Source organism: Pleurodeles waltl, chromosome 1_2 (assembly GCF_031143425.1).
Source record: "Pleurodeles waltl isolate 20211129_DDA chromosome 1_2, aPleWal1.hap1.20221129, whole genome shotgun sequence".
NCBI lineage: Eukaryota > Metazoa > Chordata > Amphibia > Caudata > Salamandridae > Pleurodeles > Pleurodeles waltl.
In genome coordinates this window covers 294,137,751-294,158,885 of record NC_090437.1, presented here as the reverse complement: position 1 = coordinate 294,158,885, position 21,135 = coordinate 294,137,751, and the positions used below count along the sequence as shown (strand labels likewise).

Genomic DNA, 21,135 nt, shown 5'->3' with positions numbered 1-21,135 from the left:
CGCGGGTATTTACCTGCAAGCAGACCGGAACCGGGGCACCCCCTCCTCTCCATTCTAGCCTATGTGTTTTGGGCACCACTTTGGACTCTGCACCTGACCGGCCCTGAGCTGCTGGTGTGGTGACTTTGGGGTTGCTCTGAACCCCCAACGGTGGGCTACCTTGGACCAAGAACTGAGCCCTGTAAGTGTCCTACTTACCTGGTAAAACTAACGAAAACTTACCTCCCCCAGGAACTGTGAAAATTGCACTAAGTGTCCACTTTTAAAACAGCTATTGTCAATAACTTGAAAAGTATACATGCAATTTTGATGATTTGAAGTTCCTAAAGTACTTACCTGCAATACCTTTCGAATGAGATATTACATGTAGAATTTGAACCTGTGGTTCTTAAAATAAACTAAGAAAATATATTTTTCTATATAAAAACCTATTGGCTGGATTTGTCTCTGAGTGTGTGTACCTCATTTATTGTCTTGTGTATGTACAACAAATGCTTAACACTACTCCTTGGATAAGCCTACTGCTCGACCACACTACCACAAAATAGAGCATTAGTATTATCTATTTTTACCACTATTTTACCTCTAAGGGGAACCCTTGGACTCTGTGCATGCTATTCCTTACTTTGAAATAGCACATACAGAGCCAACTTCCTACATTGGTGGATCAGCGGTGGGGTACAAGACTTTGCATTTGCTGGACTACTCAGCCAATACCTGATCACACGACAAATTCCAAAATTGTCATTAGAAATTGATTTTTGCAATTTGAAAAGTTTTCTAAATTCTTAAAAGACCTGCTAGGGCCTTGTGTTAGATCCTGTTTAGCATTTCTTTTAGAGTTTAAAAGTTTGTAAAAGTTTGAATTAGATTCTAGAACCAGTTTTAGTTTCTTAAAAAGTATTCCAACTTTTAGAAGCATAATGTCTAGCACAGATGTGAATGTGGTGGAACTCGACACCACACCTTACCTCCATCTACAGATGAGAGAGCTAAGGTCACTCTGTAAACTAAAGAAAATAGCAATGGGCCCCAAACCTACCAAAGTACAGCTCCAGGAGCTGTTGGCAGAGTTTGAAAAGGCCAACCCCTCTGAGGATGGCAACTCAGAGGATGAAGATAGTGACTTGGAGGGAAATTCCCCCCCTCCAGTCCTACTTAGGGAGAGCAGGGCTTCTCAAGCCCTGACTCCACAAATAATAGTCAGAGATGCTGGTTCCCTCACAGGAGGGACCAACAACTCTGAAATCACTGAGGATAACTCCAGTGAAGAGGACATCCAGTTAGCCAGGATGGCCAAAAGATTGGCTTTGGAAAGACAGATCCTAGCCATAGAGAGGGAAAGACAAGAGATGGGCCTAGGACCCATCAATGGTGGCAGCAACATAAATAGGGTCAGAGATTCTCCTGACATGTTGAAAATCCCTAAAGGGATTGTAACTAAATATGAAGATGGTGATGACATCACCAAATGGTTCACAGCTTTTGAGAGGGCTTGTGTAACCAGAAAAGTGAACAGATCTCACTGGGGTGCTCTCCTTTGGGAAATGTTCACAGGAAAGTGTAGGGATAGACTCCTCACACTCTCTGGACAAGATGCAGAATCTTATGACCTCATGAAGGGTACCCTGATTGAGGGCTTTGGATTCTCCACTGAGGAGTACAGGATTAGGTTCAGGGGGGCTCAAAAATCCTCGAGCCAGACCTGGGTTGACTTTGTTGACTACTCAGTGAAAACACTAGATGGTTGGATTCAAGGCAGTGGTGTAAGTAATTATGATGGGCTGTACAATTTATTTGTGAAAGAACACCTGTTAAGTAATTGTTTCAATGATAAACTGCATCAGCATCTGGTAGACCTAGGACCAATTTCTCCCCAAGAATTGGGAAAGAAGGCGGACCATTGGGTCAAGACAAGGGTGTCCAAGACTTCAACAGGGGGTGACCAAAAGAAAGGGGTCACAAAGACTCCCCAGCAGAAGGGTGATGAGACAACCAAAACTAAAAATAGTAAAGAGTCTTCTACAGGCCCCCAAAAACCTGCACAGGAGGGTGGGCCCAGAGCCTCTTCACAAAACAATGGGTACAAGGGTAAAAACTTTGATCCCAAAAAGGCCTGGTGTCATAGCTGTAAACAGCATGGACACCAAACTGGAGACAAGGCCTGTCCCAAGAAAGGTTCCACTCCAAACTCCCATCCAGGTAACACTGGTATGGCTAGTCTCCAAGTGGGATCAACAGTGTGCCCAGAGCAAATCAGGGTCCACACTGAAGCTACTCTAGTTTCTGAGGGTGGGGTGGATTTAGCCACACTAGCTGTCTGGCCGCCTAACATGCAAAAATACAGACAGCAACTCTTAATTAATGGGACTAGAATAGAGGGCCTGAGGGATACAGGTGCCAGTGTCACCATGGTGACAGAGAAACTGGTTTCCCCTGGCCAATACCTGACTGGAAAAACTTACACAGTCACCAACGCTGACAATCAGAGAAAAGTACATCCCATGGCAATGGTTACTTTAGAATGGGGAGGGGTCAATGGCCTGAAACAGGTGGTGGTCTCCTCAAATATCCCAGTGGACTGTCTGCTTGGAAATGACCTGGAGTCCTCAGCATGGGCTGAGGTAGAGCTAAAAACCCATGCAGCAATGCTGGGTATCCCTGAACTGGTGTGTGTGAAAACAAGAGCACAGTGCAAGGCACAGGGTGAAAAAGTAGAGCTGGAGTCTGGAAAAATGGCCCAGCCTACCAAGAGAACGGGAAAGTCAGTTGGGAAACCAACTGCAACACAGCAAAAGAAAGGGAACCTCTCTTCTCAGGAAGAAGTTCTGCCCTCTGAGGGAACTGAGCCTTTGGAGCTTGAACCTTATCAGGTTGAGCTCTTAGGCCCAGGGGGACCCTCCAGGGAAGAGCTGTGTAAGGGACAAGAAACCTGTCCCTCTCTTGAAGGCCTTAGGCAGCAAGCTGCTGAAGAGTCCAAAGGCCAGAAAAATGGAACACATAGGGTCTATTGGGAAGATGGACTCCTGTACTCTGAGGCCAGAGACCCCAAACCTGGTGCCACTAGGAGAGTGGTAGTGCCTCAGCTGTTCAGGAAGTTCATCCTAACATTGGCCCATGACATTCCCCTTGCTGGACATTTGGGACAAACCAAGACGTGGGAGAGGTTAGTCAACCACTTCTACTGGCCCAATATGTCCAACATGGTTAAGGAGTTTTGCCTCTCCTGCCCCACCTGTCAAGCCAGTGGTAAGACAGGTGGGCATCCAAAGGCCCCCCTCATTCCACTTCCAGTGGTGGGGGTGCCCTTTGAAAGAGTGGGTGTGGACATAGTTGGTCCACTAGAACCTCCCACAGCCTCAGGAAATATGTATATCCTGGTAGTAGTGGATCATGCTACCAGGTATCCTGAAGCTATTCCCCTTAGGTCGACTACTGCCCCTGCAGTAGCCAAGGCCCTCATTGGTATCTTTACCAGAGTGGGTTTCCCTAAGGAGGTGGTGTCTGACAGAGGTACCAACTTCATGTCAGCATACCTAAAGCACATGTGGAATGAGTGTGGAGTGACTTATAAATTCACTACACCCTACCATCCACAAACTAATGGCTTAGTTGAGAGATTCAACAAGACATTAAAAGGCATGATCATGGGGCTCCCAGAAAAACTCAAAAGGAGATGGGATGTCCTCCTGCCATGTCTGCTTTTCGCTTACAGGGAGGTACCACAGAAGGGAGTAGGATTCTCACCCTTTGAACTTCTGTTTGGTCATCCTGTAAGGGGACCACTTGCCCTTGTTAAAGAAGGCTGGGAGAGACCTCTCCATGAGCCTAAACAGGACATAGTGGACTATGTACTTGGCCTTCGCTCTAGAATGGCAGAGTACATGGAAAAGGCAACCAAAAACCTTGAGGCCAGCCAACAACTCCAGAAGTTTTGGTATGACCAAAAGGCTGCACTGGTTGAGTTCCAACCAGGGCAGAAAGTCTGGGTTCTGGAGCCTGTGGCTCCCAGGGCACTCCAGGACAAATGGAGTGGCCCTTACCCAGTGCTAGAGAGGAAGAGTCAGGTCACCTACCTGGTGGACCTGGGCACAAGCAGGAGCCCCAAGAGGGTGATCCATGTGAACCGCCTTAAGCTCTTCCATGACAGGGCTGATGTGAATCTTTTAATGGTAACAGATGAGGATCAGGAGGCAGAGAGTGAACCTCTCCCTGATCTTCTGTCATCAGACCCAAAAGATGGCACAGTAGATGGAGTGATCTACTCAGACACCCTCTCTGGCCAACAGCAGGCTGATTGTAGGAGAGTCCTACAACAGTTTCCTGAGCTTTTCTCCCTAACCCCTGGTCAGACACACCTGTGTACCCATGATGTGGACACAGGAGACAGCATGCCTGTCAAGAACAAAATCTTCAGACAGTCTGACCATGTTAAGGAAAGCATCAAGGTGGAAGTCCACAAGATGCTGGAATTGGGAGTAATTGAGCGCTCTGACAGCCCCTGGGCTAGCCCAGTGGTCTTAGTCCCCAAACCTCACACCACAGATGGAAAGAAAGAGATGAGGTTTTGTGTGGACTACAGAGGGCTCAATTCTGTCACCAAGACAGATGCCCATCCAATTCCAAGAGCTGATGAGCTCATTGATAAATTAGGTGCTGCCAAATTTCTAAGTACCTTTGACTTGACAGCAGGGTACTGGCAAATAAAAATGGCACCTGGAGCAAAAGAAAAGACAGCATTCTCCACACCTGATGGGCATTATCAGTTTACTGTTATGCCCTTTGGTTTAAAGAATGCCCCTGCCACCTTCCAAAGGTTGGTGAATCAAGTCCTTGCTGGCTTGGAGTCCTTTAGCACAGCTTATCTTGATGATATTGCTGTCTTTAGCTCCACCTGGCAGGATCACCTGGTCCACCTGAGGAAGGTTTTGAAGGCTCTGCAATCTGCAGGCCTCTCTATCAAGGCATCCAAATGCCAGATAGGGCAGGGAACTGTGGTTTACTTGGGACACCTTGTAGGTGGAGGCCAAGTTCAGCCACTCCAACCCAAGATCCAGACTATTCTGGACTGGGTAGCTCCAAAAACCCAGACTCAAGTCAGGGCATTCCTTGGCTTGACTGGGTATTACAGGAGGTTTGTGAAGGGATATGGATCCATTGTGACAGCCCTCACTGAACTCACCTCCAAGAAAATGCCCAAGAAAGTAAACTGGACTGTGGACTGCCAACAGGCCTTTGACACCCTGAAACAAGCAATGTGCTCAGCACCAGTTCTCAAAGCTCCAGATTATTCTAAGCAGTTCATTGTGCAGACTGATGCCTCTGAACATGGGATAGGGGCAGTTTTGTCCCAAACAAATGATGATGGCCTTGACCAGCCTGTTGCTTTCATTAGCAGGAGGTTACTCCCCAGGGAGCAGCGTTGGAGTGCCATTGAGAGGGAGGCCTTTGCTGTGGTTTGGTCCCTGAAGAAGCTGAGACCATACCTCTTTGGGACTCACTTCCTAGTTCAAACTGACCACAGACCTCTCAAATGGCTGATGCAAATGAAAGGTGAAAATCCTAAACTGTTGAGGTGGTCCATCTCCCTACAGGGAATGGACTTTATAGTGGAACACAGACCTGGGACTGCCCATGCCAATGCAGATGGCCTTTCCAGGTTCTTCCACTTAGAAAATGAAGACTCTCTTGGGAAAGGTTAGTCTCATCCTCTTTCGTTTGGGGGGGGGTTGTGTAAGGAAATGCCTCCTTGGCATGGTTGCCCCCTGACTTTTTGCCTTTGCTGATGCTATGTTTACAATTGAAAGTGTGCTGAGGCCTGCTAACCAGGCCCCAGCACCAGTGTTCTTTCCCTAACCTGTACTTTTGTATCCACAATTGGCAGACCCTGGCATCCAGATAAGTCCCTTGTAACTGGTACTTCTAGTACCAAGGGCCCTGATGCCAAGGAAGGTCTCTAAGGGCTACAGCATGTCTTATGCCACCCTGGAGACCTCTCACTCAGCACAGACACACTGCTTGCCAGCTTGTGTGTGCTAGTGAGGACAAAACGAGTAAGTCGACATGGCACTCCCCTCAGGGTGCCATGCCAGCCTCTCACTGCCTATGCAGTATAGGTAAGACACCCCTCTAGCAGGCCTTACAGCCCTAAGGCAGGGTGCACTATACCATAGGTGAGGGTACCAGTGCATGAGCATGGTACCCCTACAGTGTCTAAACAAAACCTTAGACATTGTAAGTGCAGGGTAGCCATAAGAGTATATGGTCTGGGAGTCTGTTTTACACGAACTCCACAGCACCATAATGGCTACACTGAAAACTGGGAAGTTTGGTATCAAACTTCTCAGCACAATAAATGCACACTGATGCCAGTGTACATTTTATTGTAAAATACACCACAGAGGGCACCTTAGAGGTGCCCCCTGAAACTTAACCGACTATCTGTGTAGGCTGACTAGTTTTAGCAGCCTGCCACAAACCGAGACATGTTGCTGGCCCCATGGGGAGAGTGCCTTTGTCACTCTGAGGCCAGTAACAAAGCCTGCACTGGGTGGAGATGCTAACACCTCCTCCAGGCAGGAGTTGTCACACCTGGCGGTGAGCCTCAAAGGCTCACCTCCTTTGTGCCAACCCAGCAGGACACTCCAGCTAGTGGAGTCGCCCGCCCCCTCCGGCCAGGCCCCACTTTTGGCGGCAAGGCCGGAGAAAATAATGAGAATAACAAGGAGGAGTCACTGGCCAGTCAGGACAGCCCCTGAGGTGTCCTGAGCTGAGGTGACTCTAACTTTTAGAAATCCTCCATCTTGCAGATGGAGGATTCCCCCAATAGGGTTAGGATTGTGACCCCCTCCCCTTGGGAGGAGGCACAAAGAGGGTGTACCCACCCTCAGGGCTAGTAGCCATTGGCTACTAACCCCCCAGACCTAAACACGCCCTTAAATTTAGTATTTAAGGGCTACCCTGAACCCTAGAAAATTAGATTCCTGCAACAAGAAGAAGGACTGCCCAGCTGAAAACCCCTGCAGCGGAAGACCAGAAGACGACAACTGCCTTGGCTCCAGAAACTCACCGGCCTGTCTCCTGCCTTCCAAAGATCCTGCTCCAGCGACGCCTTCCGAAGGGACCAGCGACCTCGACATCCTCTGAGGACTGCCCCTGCTTCGAAAAGACAAGAAACTCCCGAGGACAGCGGACCTGCTCCAAGAAAAGCTGCAACTTTGTTTCCAGCAACTTTAAAGATCCCTGCAAGCTCCCCGCAAGAAGCGTGAGACTTGCAACACTGCACCCGGCGACCCCGACTCGACTGGTGACGATCCAACACCTCAGGAGGGACCCCAGGACTACTCTGATACTGTGAGTACCAAAACCTGTCCCCCCTGAGCCCCCACAGCGCCGCCTGCAGAGGGAATCCCGAGGCTTCCCCTGACCGCGACTCTTTTGAACCTAAAGTCCCGACACCTGGGAGAGACCCTGCACCCGCAGCCCCCAGGACCTGAAGGACCGGACTTTCACTGGAGAAGTGACCCCCAGGAGTCCCTCTCCCTTGCCCAAGTGGAGGTTTCCCCGAGGAACCCCCCCCTTGCCTGCCTGCAGCGCTGAAGAGATCCCGAGATCTCTCATAGACTAACATTGCAAACCCGACGCTTGTTTCTACACTGCACCCGGCCGCCCCCGCGCCGCTGAGGGTGAAATTTCTGTGTGGACTTGTGTCCCCCCCGGTGCCCTACAAAACCCCCCTGGTCTGCCCTCCGAAGACGCGGGTATTTACCTGCAAGCAGACCGGAACCGGGGCACCCCCTCCTCTCCATTCTAGCCTATGTGTTTTGGGCACCACTTTGGACTCTGCACCTGACCGGCCCTGAGCTGCTGGTGTGGTGACTTTGGGGTTGCTCTGAACCCCCAACGGTGGGCTACCTTGGACCAAGAACTGAGCCCTGTAAGTGTCCTACTTACCTGGTAAAACTAACGAAAACTTACCTCCCCCAGGAACTGTGAAAATTGCACTAAGTGTCCACTTTTAAAACAGCTATTGTCAATAACTTGAAAAGTATACATGCAATTTTGATGATTTGAAGTTCCTAAAGTACTTACCTGCAATACCTTTCGAATGAGATATTACATGTAGAATTTGAACCTGTGGTTCTTAAAATAAACTAAGAAAATATATTTTTCTATATAAAAACCTATTGGCTGGATTTGTCTCTGAGTGTGTGTACCTCATTTATTGTCTTGTGTATGTACAACAAATGCTTAACACTACTCCTTGGATAAGCCTACTGCTCGACCACACTACCACAAAATAGAGCATTAGTATTATCTATTTTTACCACTATTTTACCTCTAAGGGGAACCCTTGGACTCTGTGCATGCTATTCCTTACTTTGAAATAGCACATACAGAGCCAACTTCCTACACTCAGCAAGGGCAAAGTTACTCCACAGCTTCGCACAAATGATAGTAATACAAACAGGATCAAACACCTATTCTTATCTGTCCACCTAAGGACAGCAACTGATACTTAAATGAATTCTCATCTTCACTTGGGCAACACTAAACTAGCAGATATCTCTGGCTCCTCTGGAGGATGTTTGAACTTCACAGCAAAATGCTTATCCTCCAAATCAAAACTCAATCCCATGCACTCAGGTATGCACGGGAAAAGTTCAAAGTCTGTATTCTTCTGTACGAGTACAACCATTCATTCAACCTCCTACCCAGTTAATATATTATGTGGGGCAGATAGGGATATCTCAAGAACAAACAACTCTAAACCATCAAGGGGTGAGATTAAGATATTGTCCAAAGTGCAAAAGCAAACTGAGAAATTCTGGAGCAAGGTTTGGAACTCCCTGTAAGTGGACAAAAACACAATCAGCTGTTGCCCCATTCAGGAAAAAGGTAAAACTCGATTTATTTTCTGCCTCTTCCTGAAATAAGTAGGAAATGTGTGCCTTTCTGTTTACTATCAGTATTCTACTCTTAGTTTTCCATGAGGTGTCTCGATTTCATTAGAATAAAAGCACAATTTAAACTGCTAAATATATAAATCACTGTAAAGGAGAGGGCTCAAAAGGTTTCTATAGATGCAACACATGAATAGAATCTATTCAGCCTTGGTAATACTCACTGGCATAATGTGGCACATTGGGAGCAGTGTGGAAAAGTTTGTGGATTCCGTGTCCACAATAGCTTCGAACAACAGAAAATCCATTTGCCTGAGCATGTTTCTGAATAATATTTCCAAGTTCTCTGTATCGAACACCAGGTTTCACTGTAGAGAAAAAAACATTTTGCATTCATGCATTTGCAATACTTTGATCTGTATTGAGCCAAAAAAAATATAAATAAAACCTGTTAACAAATGAATAAGCCTGTAAGCTACCAAACCTAAACAAGTTACTTATCTTCGGTAATGCTCTTTCTAGTGGACACTCTGCCTAATAGTAGATTCCTCCCCTTCAGAAAATCCCCAGGCACCAGACTTGATCCGGAAAGCTTTCACATTAGTGCTTCTCCAAGCTACAGGTGGCAACATGCAGCTCTGTTCTGCTCTGGAAGTGACGGAGGAGAGCACCATATAGACGCCATTATTGCTCACAGAAGCCAGTTTCTTTCAGGCTCTGTCCATACCCTCGAATGCAGAGCTCAAAACGCGAAGTGTGAAGGTCTCCAGTTTGGAACCTTTTCTCATGGAAACAGACCATTCCACAATACACGAAGACAGGAGGGCGGAGGCGCCACAAGGTAAGTAACTTGTTCTTCTGATGGCTACTTCGGATCACAAATTTGTCACTTTTAGAATAGATAACACGGGACAACCAATCAAGGTGGAGGATTTGTAAATTGGGTCAACGTACTGCAACACTAAACAGGCAAAAAGTGTCTCCAATTGCACCTATCATGTACAAGGATGCCCAGTTAGCAGCCTTGGCCCTGGTGCAATGAGCCCTTTGACCTTCTGAAATCTGTTTTTTGGCCAATTCCTAACAGTTCTTAAGAAAAAGTATTATCCACCTTGACAATGTCCTTTGCTGAACAGTTGACCCTTCTTTGCCCAAAAGAACCCTACAAAAAGTGCTGATTGTCTCCCTGCCCCCTTGAGGCAGTAGATTTAATACTCTTTTGGGGACCAGATGATGGCGTCTTTTCCTATTGCGAGGGGTGAGGCAGAGGAAAGAACATTGGGAGGATGATGATTTGACAACATGAAAAGGAGTCACAACTTTTGGTAGTATCGGTCTATCTGAGAAAAAGGAAGTGTAATGTTTTTCACCAAGAGCCAGTGGCTCATGAGATGAAGTAAACGCAACAAGGAAGACTATTTTTAGAGTCAGACGATGTAGCAAGCAGCTGTGCATCACCTAGAAGGGAGTAGATAGGAGAAAAGTCGGTCCAAATTGAGATCCCAGTGTGGCATTACAAACAGTTTAGGAGATAAACAAGTGGGTTAAACTTTTTGTAGACCTCATCACAAACTCTGATTTAAACAGAGATGGTTAGCCCGACAAATGCAAAACAATCTGAAAGGACTGAAATATGTCCATGCTGGGCCAAAGACAAATCAATAACATATGCAACAGAGTGCCTGTAACTGGTCTATGTTGTGGGCTCCACACCAGGCAATTTTTCTCAGCTCCTGGCATACATGGAGTTTGTAGAAGGACACCAGGCAGTAAGTATAACATCCAAAACCTCAGCAGGTAGGTCGAATAAAGTTAACTGTCGCCGCTCAATCTCCATGCATCAAAGTAAAGACTGTAGACCCGTCTGCAGAACCATGCCCTGTTGCTGTGACAATACCCTCCTCTACTGGGAGCCCAATCAAAGGACAAATGCTCGTGGCCAGAAATTCAGGTACCACACTCCTGGCTTCAACTAGGATAACTTATGTCTGGTCATTTCTGAACTTCTTCAGAACTCGGGAATGGAAAGGCAGAGACAAAAGATGTACAGGAGTCCCTTGCTCCATTATCTGGAACACATCTACCAGAGACGGTGTATAAAATTGCCACTGTTGGCATGGTCACCCCCCACTTTGAACAGTGTTAATGCCAGCTTTGATTGGAAGTGTGCAGGGACCCTGCTAACCAGGCCCCAGCACCAATGTTCTTTCCCTAAAACTATACCTTTGTTTCCACAATTGGCACAGCCCTGGCACACAGTTAAGTCCCTTGTAAAAGGTAACATAATACCAAGGGACTGTGGTCCGGGATGGTCCCCAAGGGCCGCAGCATCTATTAAGCTATCCTTAGGGACCCCACACTCAGTACATGCACACTGCCTTGCAGCTTGTATGTGCTAGTGGGGAGAAAAGACAAAGTCGTCATGGCACTCCCCTCAGGGTGCCATGCCTACAAACCACTGCCTGTGGCATATGCAAGTTTACACTCTAGCAGGCCTCACAGCCCTGATGTAGGGTGCACTATACCACAGGTGAGGGTATAGCTGCATGAGCACTATGCCCCTACAGTGTACGTCAAACCCTTAGACATTGTAAGTGCAGGGTAGCCAAAATGAGTATATGGTCTGGGAGTTTGTCATTACGAACTCCACAGCACCATAATGGCTACAATGAATACTGGTAAGTTTGGTATCAAACTTCTCAACACAATAAACCCATACTGATGCCAGTGTGGGATTTATTGAAAAATGCACAGAGGACATCTTAGAGATGCCCCCTGTATGTTAGCTCAACTGATAGTGTAAGGCTGACAGGTCTATGCCAGCCTGCCACTTCCAGACACGTTTCTGACCACATGGGGTGAGTGCCTTTGTGCACTCTGTGGTCAGAAAGAAAGCCTGTACTGGGTGGAGGTGCTTCACACCTCCCCCTGCAGGAACTGTAACACCTGGCGGTGAGCCTCAAAGGCTCAAGCCTGGTGCTACAGTGACCGAGGGCACTCCACCCAGTGGTGATGCCCGCCCCCACGGACAAGTCCCCAGGGATAGTGAAAAAAACAAGGAGTCAACCCCTCAGCCTGGACTGCCCCTAAGTTGTCCAGAGCTGAAGTGAACCCCCTCCTTCAGAAATCCTCCATCTTGCTTTGGAGGATTAGGACCAATAAGGATGTGTGCCCCTCCCCAGAGGGAGTGGGCACAAGGAGGGTGTAGCCACCATCAGGGTAAGTAGCCATAGGCTACTGCCCCCTGACCCTAACACCCCCTTAAATTTAGTATTTAGGGGCAACCCTGAACCCAGCTCTCCAGATTCCTGGCGACCTCAAGAGAAGGACTGCTGAGCTGAAAACCCCACAGAAAAGAAAAGGAGATAACTGACTCAGCCCCAGCCCTACAGGCTTGTCTACTGCTTCAAAAAGCTGCAAGAGAAGAAGCAGCGCGCTCTGCAGGATCAGCGATCCCTGAAAAGCCTCCAGGGGACTGCCTGCATCAGATAAAGAAACTCGTGGACAGTGGACCTGTCCAAAAAGAAGACAAAGAAACCATCTTTAAAGGGACTCTCGCCTCACTCCAGAAACGGGAGTCCAATTACTTTGCACCCAACGCCCCCGGCCCAGGTCCAGAGAAACCAAATAGTCAGAGAGGAACCCCAGGCGATTCAGACTACGTGTCCACCCTGGGCTGACCTCTCTACACCCCCACGACGACGCCTACAGGGGGAATCTCAAGGTCCCCTCTCTCCCCCCTTGACCACGACTGCCTGGGATGAAGATATCCATCGCCTGGAGAAGCACTGCAACCGCAGCCCCCAGGCCCGAAAGAAACTGAACACAGGTGCAGCAACGACCAGCAGGCGGCCCTCACCTTTGCCAGTCGGTGGCTTGCCAGAGAGGCCTCCCTGTGCCCTGCCTGCAGCACCTAAGTGACCCCCGGGTCCCTCCATAGAGTTCTATTGAGAACCTGATGCCCTTTTTGCACACTGCACCCAGCTGCCCCCGTGCCACTGAGGGTGTGGTTTTTGTGCCTCCATTACTCCTTCAAACCCCCTGGTCTCCCCTTCGACTACACAGGTACTTACCTGCAAGAAGACCAGAACCAGAGTACCCCGTCTCCATGGGGGCCCGCGTTATTTTGGTTCCTGTTTGACCTCTGCACCTAAGTGGCCCTGTGTTGCTGGTACTGGGTGTTTGGGGTTATCTTGAACCCCCAATGGTGGGCTACCTATGCCCCAGAAATTGAACCCATAAGTTTGTTACTTACCTCAAAAACTGTACTTTACTTACCTCCCCCAGGAACTGTTGAAAATTGCAGTGTCCAATTTTAAAATAGATTTTTGCCATTTTAAAGAAAACTGTGTACATTGTTGATTCCATTCAAAGTTCTAATTATTACTATGCAAAGTGCCTTTCATTTAGTGTACTTACCTGCTAAATGAATCTTGTGGTTCTAGAAATAAATTAAGAAAATAATATATTTCTACATAAAAACCTATTGGTCTGGAGTTGTCAAAGAGTGTGTTTCTCTTATTTTCTGTGTGTTTACAACAAATGCTTAACACTACCCTCTGATAAGCCTAACTGTTCGACCACACTACCACAAATAGAGCATTAGTATTATCTATTATTGCCTCTGTCAAACATCTTGGAGAACCCCTGGACTCTGCGCACACTATATCTCATTTTGATATAGTATATACAGAGCAGTCTTCCTACAGACAGCCTTTTTGGAAACTTCAGTGCACAAAAGTTTTGCTATTGCAAGTTTTTGAAGGTGGCGAGTAGATATATCCAGGGTTCTCCTCACTGTTGCAAGATGCCCTGTGCCACCTTAAGATGTAATTGCCATTTATGATCCACCAGGCGCTACCAGCTGAGCCTGTCCACCCTGGTGTTTAAAGACCTCGCCAGGTTCATGATCAAGGAGATGCCCTGATGCTCCAGCCAGGTCCAGAAACGTAGAGCCTCTTGGAACATAACCTAGGACCCTAACCTGCTGGTTGCAGTACTACATTTCAGTAAGACCTGGTACAAGCCTACCCTTGATGGGCGGTAGCATGGCCTTCAAAGCCAGGCAAATAGCCTGCCAACTCCAACAGACTGATGAGGAGTCAGGCTTCTGCTGGAGACCAGGGTCCTCTGATCTCCACGGCCTTCAGATGAGCCAGCAATGATGCATCTGTAACCACCATTAGCTCTCAATGGAGTAGGAAGAGGGGTCCCACGCTGGTCCAATTGCAGTCCACCAGTCAACAGCAGATCTGTTGCCGTCTACCTCGAAACCTGGATGGAATCCAAAAGGCTTCTTTGGTGATAGGTCCATTGAGACTGCAGATTCCACTGCAGATCCTGCAAATGCCATGTCTACAAGCAAGATGCAGGAGGCCAAGCAGCCTCAGAGTTACTCTTATTGAGACGCAGGACTGAGGCTGAAGCATCAGGATCATAGCTTGAGTGTGCTGGACGAACTGCACCACATCGAAGACAGCTCCTATGAAAGGAAGGACCTTCAAAGGAGTCGGGGTGACTGGGAAGTTGATCGGGAACGCAAAGAATTCTAAGAAGTTCACCATGGAGGTCGTCTACGACTGACTCTGGCAAGCCGGCTTTCAACAGGCAGTCATCAAGGTAGGAGGAAACTAGTACTAACACCTCCCAAGATGTGCAGCAATCACAGCCGTCACTTTCATGAACACCCAATGGTTGCTGGTAAGGCCAAAGGGGAGCACAACAAACTGAAAATGCTCCTAGCTTACCTTAAACCAAAAAGGTATCATCCGTGGGGATGCAGGATGGCTAGATAAAAGTACACCCCCTGTAGGTCCAATGCTACAATCTATCCAGGGGAGACAGAACCTGGGTTAGTGAAAGCATTTTGTATTTGTCCTCCCACAGAAAAGCATTCAGAGGCTTAAGATCTCAAATAGTACAAAGACCTCAGTCCTTTTTTGATACGAAAAAATAGGAGTGCAAACAGCCCAGACGTCTGTATTCAGTACACTCTATGCCCCCTATGGAAAGTAGGGATGCACTTCTTCCAACAAGGTTGACAGGTGCTCCTACGAAAGCAGCTCTGATGCAGGCGGAAGATGCAAGGGGCAGAAAGGAATTGAAGGGCACAGCCCTGTTGAATAATCATCTGTCAGATGACTTATCACCCTTGGAGGAAACGTCTGATCTTGCCTCTTACAGAGTAGTTGTGTGCAACTAAGGGCAAACTAAAGCAGATTGGATGCTGATGCTGCAGAGAAAGGGGACTGGCAACATATGTGCCACATGGGATCTGCACACTTCCTGCCTAGACTCCTGTCCTAGAAGGAACAGGTTGACTTGGGGTGAGTAGCCCTAATGTTGCCTGTACACCAAACATCACAAATAACTAAAATAAAATAAATTGTTGAGAAACTATGCCAGGGTCAAAAGGCCCAAAGAACACGCTGTGGCCAGACTCTCCTTGAAGCATTCCAGGTAAGAATCTGCTTTCTCACCAAATAGGCAAAATCTGTTGAAAGGCATCTCCATAATGGCTGAAGCCAGTAGACCTCATTCATGCATAGAGAATGAGCACCACACTAGTGTTGAAAACTCTTGAAAACTCTTCAAGCAGTCTGTGGTGTCAAGCTCTGAACAATCGGCTGCATTTTGGCCATCCTGAATGGTTTAAGCTAGGGAGGACCAAAATCTCTCAGAGACAACTGGCAAAATCTCACTGATTATGTCCCAGATGGCAGGTGTGCAACGTCTAAGTAGGTAAATGTCACTGGCCGACCTTAAAGCTAGGCTTGCTAGCCAGCAGGAACATTTTTTTCTTGGATGCCTCAATCTTTTTTTGATTCATTGTGCTAGGAGAGAATTAATTGGGGGTTCACCTTGCTAGTGGAAGCCTGTACCACAACATTTTCTGAAGTAGGACAGAGTTCAAGTCAAACAAGCATCGCCAAAGCTAATAGGTCTCACCTTTCAAGAACTATTACCTTTGCCAATGTGTTTTGGCCATGTTGTTCAGCAGCGTGACTGTTGTTCAGCATAGATAAAAAGTTAGTTACATAAAGGAGAGTGGTGTGGAGTGATGCAGTTGTGCAGTGGTATACAGTCTTGCGGCATGGACTGCAGGGTGGGTGGGTGGAGTCTTGCGGCATGGACTGCAGGGTGGGTGGGTGGAGTCTTGCGGCATGGACTGCAGGGTGGGTGGGTGGAGTCTTGCGGCATGGACTGCAGGGTGGGTGGGTGGAGTCTCGCGGCATGGACTGCAGGGTGGGTGGGTGGAGTCTCGCGGCATGGACTGCAGGGTGGGTGGGTGGAGTCTCGCGCCATGGACTGCAGGGTGGGTGGGTGGAGTCTCGCGCCATGGACTGCAGGGTGGGTGGGTGGAGTCTCGCGCCATGGACTGCAGGGTGGGTGGGTGGAGTCTCGCGCCATGGACTGCAGGGTGGGTGGGTGGAGTCTCGCGCCATGGACTGCAGGGTGGGTGGGTGGAGTCTCGCGCCATGGACTGCAGGGTGGGTGGGTGGAGTCTCGCGCCATGGACTGCAGGGTGGGTGGGTGGAGTCTCGCGCCATGGACTGCAGGGTGGGTGGGTGGAGTCTCGCGCCATGGACTGCAGGGTGGGTGGGTGGAGTCTCGCGCCATGGACTGCAGGGTGGGTGGGTGGAGTCTCGCGCCATGGACTGCAGGGTGGGTGGGTGGAGTCTCGCGCCATGGACTGCAGGGTGGGTGGGTGGAGTCTCGCGCCATGGACTGCAGGGTGGGTGGGTGGAGTCTCGCGCCATGGACTGCAGGGTGGGTGGGTGGAGTCTCGCGCCATGGACTGCAGGGTGGGTGGGTGGAGTCTCGCGCCATGGACTGCAGGGTGGGTGGGTGGAGTCTCGCGCCATGGACTGCAGGGTGGGTGGGTGGAGTCTCGCGCCATGGACTGCAGGGTGGGTGGGTGGAGTCTCGCGCCATGGACTGCAGGGTGGGTGGGTGGAGTCTCGCGCCATGGACTGCAGGGTGGGTGGGTGGAGTCTCGCGCCATGGACTGCAGGGTGGGTGGAGTCTCGCGCCATGGACTGCAGGGTGGGTGGAGTCTCGCGCCATGGACTGCAGGGTGGGTGGAGTCTCGCGCCATGGACTGCAGGGTGGGTGGAGTCTCGCGCCATGGACTGCAGGGTGGGTGGAGTCTCGCGCCATGGACTGCAGGGTGGGTGGAGTCTCGCGCCATGGACTGCAGGGTGGGTGGAGTCTCGCGCCATGGACTGCAGGGTGGGTGGAGTCTCGCGCCATGGACTGCAGGGTGGGTGGAGTCTCGCGCCATGGACTGCAGGGTGGGTGGAGTCTCGCGCCATGGACTGCAGGGTGGGTGGAGTCTCGCGCCATGGACTGCAGGGTGGGTGGAGTCTCGCGCCATGGACTGCAGGGTGGGTGGAGTCTCGCGCCATGGACTGCAGGGTGGGTGGAGTCTCGCGCCATGGACTGCAGGGTGGGTGGAGTCTCGCGCCATGGACTGCAGGGTGGGTGGAGTCTCGCGCCATGGACTGCAGGGTGGGTGGAGTCTCGCGCCATGGACTGCAGGGTGGGTGGAGTCTCGCGCCATGGACTGCAGGGTGGGTGGAGTCTCGCGCCATGGACTGCAGGGTGGGTGGAGTCTCGCGCCATGGACTGCAGGGTGGGTGGAGTCTCGCGCCATGGACTGCAGGGTGGGTGGAGTCTCGCGCCATGGACTGCAGGGTGGGTGGAGTCTCGCGCCATGGACTGCAGGGTGGGTGGAGTCTCGCGCCATGGACTGCAGGGTGGGTGGAGTCTCGCGCCATGGACTGCAGGGTGGGTGGAGTCTCGCGCCATGGACTGCAGGGTGGGTGGAGTCTCGCGCCATGGACTGCAGGGTGGGTGGAGTCTCGCGCCATGGACTGCAGGGTGGGTGGAGTCTCGCGCCATGGACTGCAGGGTGGGTGGAGTCTCGCGCCATGGACTGCAGGGTGGGTGGAGTCTCGCGCCATGGACTGCAGGGTGGGTGGAGTCTCGCGCCATGGACTGCAGGGTGGGTGGAGTCTCGCGCCATGGACTGCAGGGTGGGTGGAGTCTCGCGCCATGGACTGCAGGGTGGAGTCTCGCGCCATGGACTGCAGGGTGGAGTCTCGCGCCATGGACTGCAGGGTGGAGTCTCGCGCCATGGACTGCAGGGTGGAGTCTCGCGCCATGGACTGCAGTTGTGCAGTGATGTAGAGTTGCACAGTGGCATGGATTGCAGTTGGGCAGTGGCGCAGTGTGGCTGGTTTCTGAGTAGAGTGAAGTGGCGTAGAGTGGTGCAGGGTAGAGTGCTGTTGTGTGGATTGGCAGAGTGTAATGGCAAAGTGGTGTAGAGTGAAGTGGCATAGAGCACAGTGGTGAAGAGTAGAGTGCAGGGGCATAGAACTGAGTGTTAAAGTGCATTGGCTTAGAGTCCAGTGGCGTAGAGACCAGTGTGCAGTGTTGCAGAGTGGCAGAGTACTGAGCACAGAGTGAAGTTGTGTAGAGTAGATTGGAGTCATGTAGAGTGCAGTGGTGAAGAGTGCAGTAGTGTAGAGTAGAGTAGCGGTAAAGTAGAGAGGTGTTGAGTGCAGTGGCATGAAGTGCTGCGAAAAGCAGTGGAGTAATCTAGTGGATTGGTGCACAGTAAAGTGCTTTCAAAAGCACAACACAGTTTAAATCCTGTAGTTTCGGGAGGGGGCACTATTGTCTTGCACACTAGTTTACAATTTGTTTGGGAGAAAAAACTTGTTAACCAGATGAGAAAATAGGGGAGCAGGGCTCTGGATCCGATTTCAGAGAAGGAGAAAAAAAGGAATCAAAATCAGCACCCAGCTGTGGCACCTACTCTACACTTGTGCTCCATTCTGTCACTTCCAGGGAGGAGCGCAGTCACTGTGGAGCCATGCAGAGTCACCAGCCATTTTAGGGGTGCACTACTGTGAAAGCTTTGTAGACCTAGTCTGGCACCTGGGGATATTCTAAAAGAGGAATTTGCAATCAGAAGTCATACATCAGAATAAATCAGACCCCCCCCCCATGTCCCCACCACCTCCCATTGATGTGCTCCTGATTTCAAACTGTACTTTTTGGCTGCGCAGCTCCAATAGATCACTCGGTGGCGCTCACAAGGAGGAGCTGGGCTTGGTGGGGTTATCCGCACATCTTGGTGCTTTGCTGGCTAAACTACTTTGTCCAGCGGTGGGAATAAGGAAGTAGTGTGAACAGACTCCTGTACTGCGCTGGTTTAACGGCACTGGTTGTAAGGCCCCTGTGGTGAGAAGTGCCTGATAGTCTTCCGTAAGTAACTAGATCTAGTTATGCAGTGATGACTGTGTGCGAGGTGGAATATTTGGAGGTGTGGAAGTGAGCTCCAAACAATAACCATGTTGGATAACATCCTACACCCACTGGTAGGAGGTGATGTTCCGCCAGACAATACGAAACCTTTGTATTTGTCCCCTGACAGGTGTGGAGGTTGGTGGGGATGTTTGGCGAGTCAAGGTTTTTTTGAAAGTGGGAGTTGGATTGTTGAAACCGTCCTTACCTCTGCCTCTGGAATTGTTGGAGTCAATTCCTCTAGCCGCAGTGTCAGCCACGTCAGGGGTGCAGCTGATAGAAGTATTGGCAATTGGTTTGCCCTCAGAGGCATTCTCATATGCCCTTTTTTACATTCATTTAGGAGATGCTGGAGGAGCCCCACCATAACGCCCCAGTGAGCTCTGTCACAGTGGAAGAGGAGGCACTTCACCAGTGGTTAGCAGACTGGGCCGTCACCCTATTCCCTGCTGCATCTATCTTCTTACTTTATTTATCTGGTGGGTGGGCCTCACCAGATGTTTGCAGGTTTGCCCTGTGTGTCTAAGCATACCCTTCAGCATCAGCAGCTACTGCATTGAGTGTTGACTAGAGAAAATGGTTTCAAATTGAAAATCATCCACTAGTTGTTCTGTGTAGAGTTGAACGTATGATACACAACTTCCCTAACTATGATGTCATGATAGGCAGGGGTGTCTTCTGGGGGAGAAGGCTTTGCCTGGTAAAGATCGGGGTCAGTGTCAGCAGGATGGTCTATATCATGTGTCTCCCACGGGTCAACTGGTGGTGGAATGGAGTACTGGTTGCCTTCATCCCCGTCAAAAAAATGACTAGAACCCTCTTGGGAACATGTGACTGGTGAAGGTGGTGTGACAGGCAATAGTGGTGGGATGTGTGCACCAGGCTAGTAGCCTTGTCGTCGTCCTTTATGTGCTTTGGTGGCGTATGTATATCCAAAGCATCCTCAAATGTTGTCTCTTGGTTGGTTGTGCACCAGTATAGGGAGGTCTTGCCAGCATATGTCCATTGCCTGAGTGACTGACCAGGTGCCTTTGACTCGAGTTTATTTCTTCCTGCATCTATTGGAGCACAGGTTCAACAATCTCTGATCTGGCTGCATGTTTTGCTAAGCATTAAGATTTCAGCTCGGAAGCAACTTTCTGCGCCGAAGGTTGCAATGCAGAGGGTTGTGGATGCTCCGTTGTTCATTTAGATGCTGAGGTAGAGTGATGTTTCGGTGAAGACATTCGCTTGCGATGTTTGGCTTGACTCTGGCGGTGTGGGAGTTGGTTCAAGAGCATGCTTCTTCTGCTGTTTTTCTTCGGTACAGAGCTAGGGTTGGACATTTCTGATAGAGCTATTCCGTGCCAACCACGGCCCAAGGGTATTGGTGGACCAAGTGAAGACTTTAGGCGGTCTAGACCCTTTGGGATGGTTTGGTGATGTTGGGGCCAAGAGGGAGGGGGCACGGTACTTACAACTTCACCTGGAGTGATCTCCTGTTTCTCCATTTTGGAGCCTGAACTGTGTTCAGGCAAAAAGGTGCCCTCATCTGATGCAGACACCTGTGCATGGGCCTCCTCTTGAGTGTTCTTGAATCCAAAGAGGTCCAGTGTTTTTTTAGAGGCTGCGTTGGGACATCAAGTCATCAAGCTTGTTGATCACGCAGCAACTTCTTGGCGTTAAAGGCCTTGTAGGTTGTTTCCTGACGGTCCGGAGAGAGGCACACGTTATACACCTGGTATAAGTCAGTGCTTGAAAACTTCATGTGGCATCGAGGGCAGAAACGAAAGGGCATCTGTTCTATCACCAAACGGACATGGGGCGGACAGGATGTCAAAACAGAAAAAAATAAATTAAAAAACATTGAGACTGACATTGACTAACGACCGAAGAAGGATGGATTGATAACTGATTGAAAACAATACCGACGTAAGGC

General features: G+C 49.6%; 1 protein-coding gene across 1 annotated transcript in view; it reads right to left on the bottom strand.

The window, feature by feature from the left end:
* METAP1 (methionyl aminopeptidase 1) overlaps positions 1–21,135 on the bottom strand; it is a 336,590-nt gene that overhangs the window by 87,889 nt on the left and 227,566 nt on the right. The window contains exon 9 of the mRNA XM_069238322.1: positions 9,128–9,271. Within this exon, the coding sequence (XP_069094423.1) occupies positions 9,128–9,271 (144 nt within the window). The remainder of the gene's footprint in view (positions 1–9,127; positions 9,272–21,135) is intronic.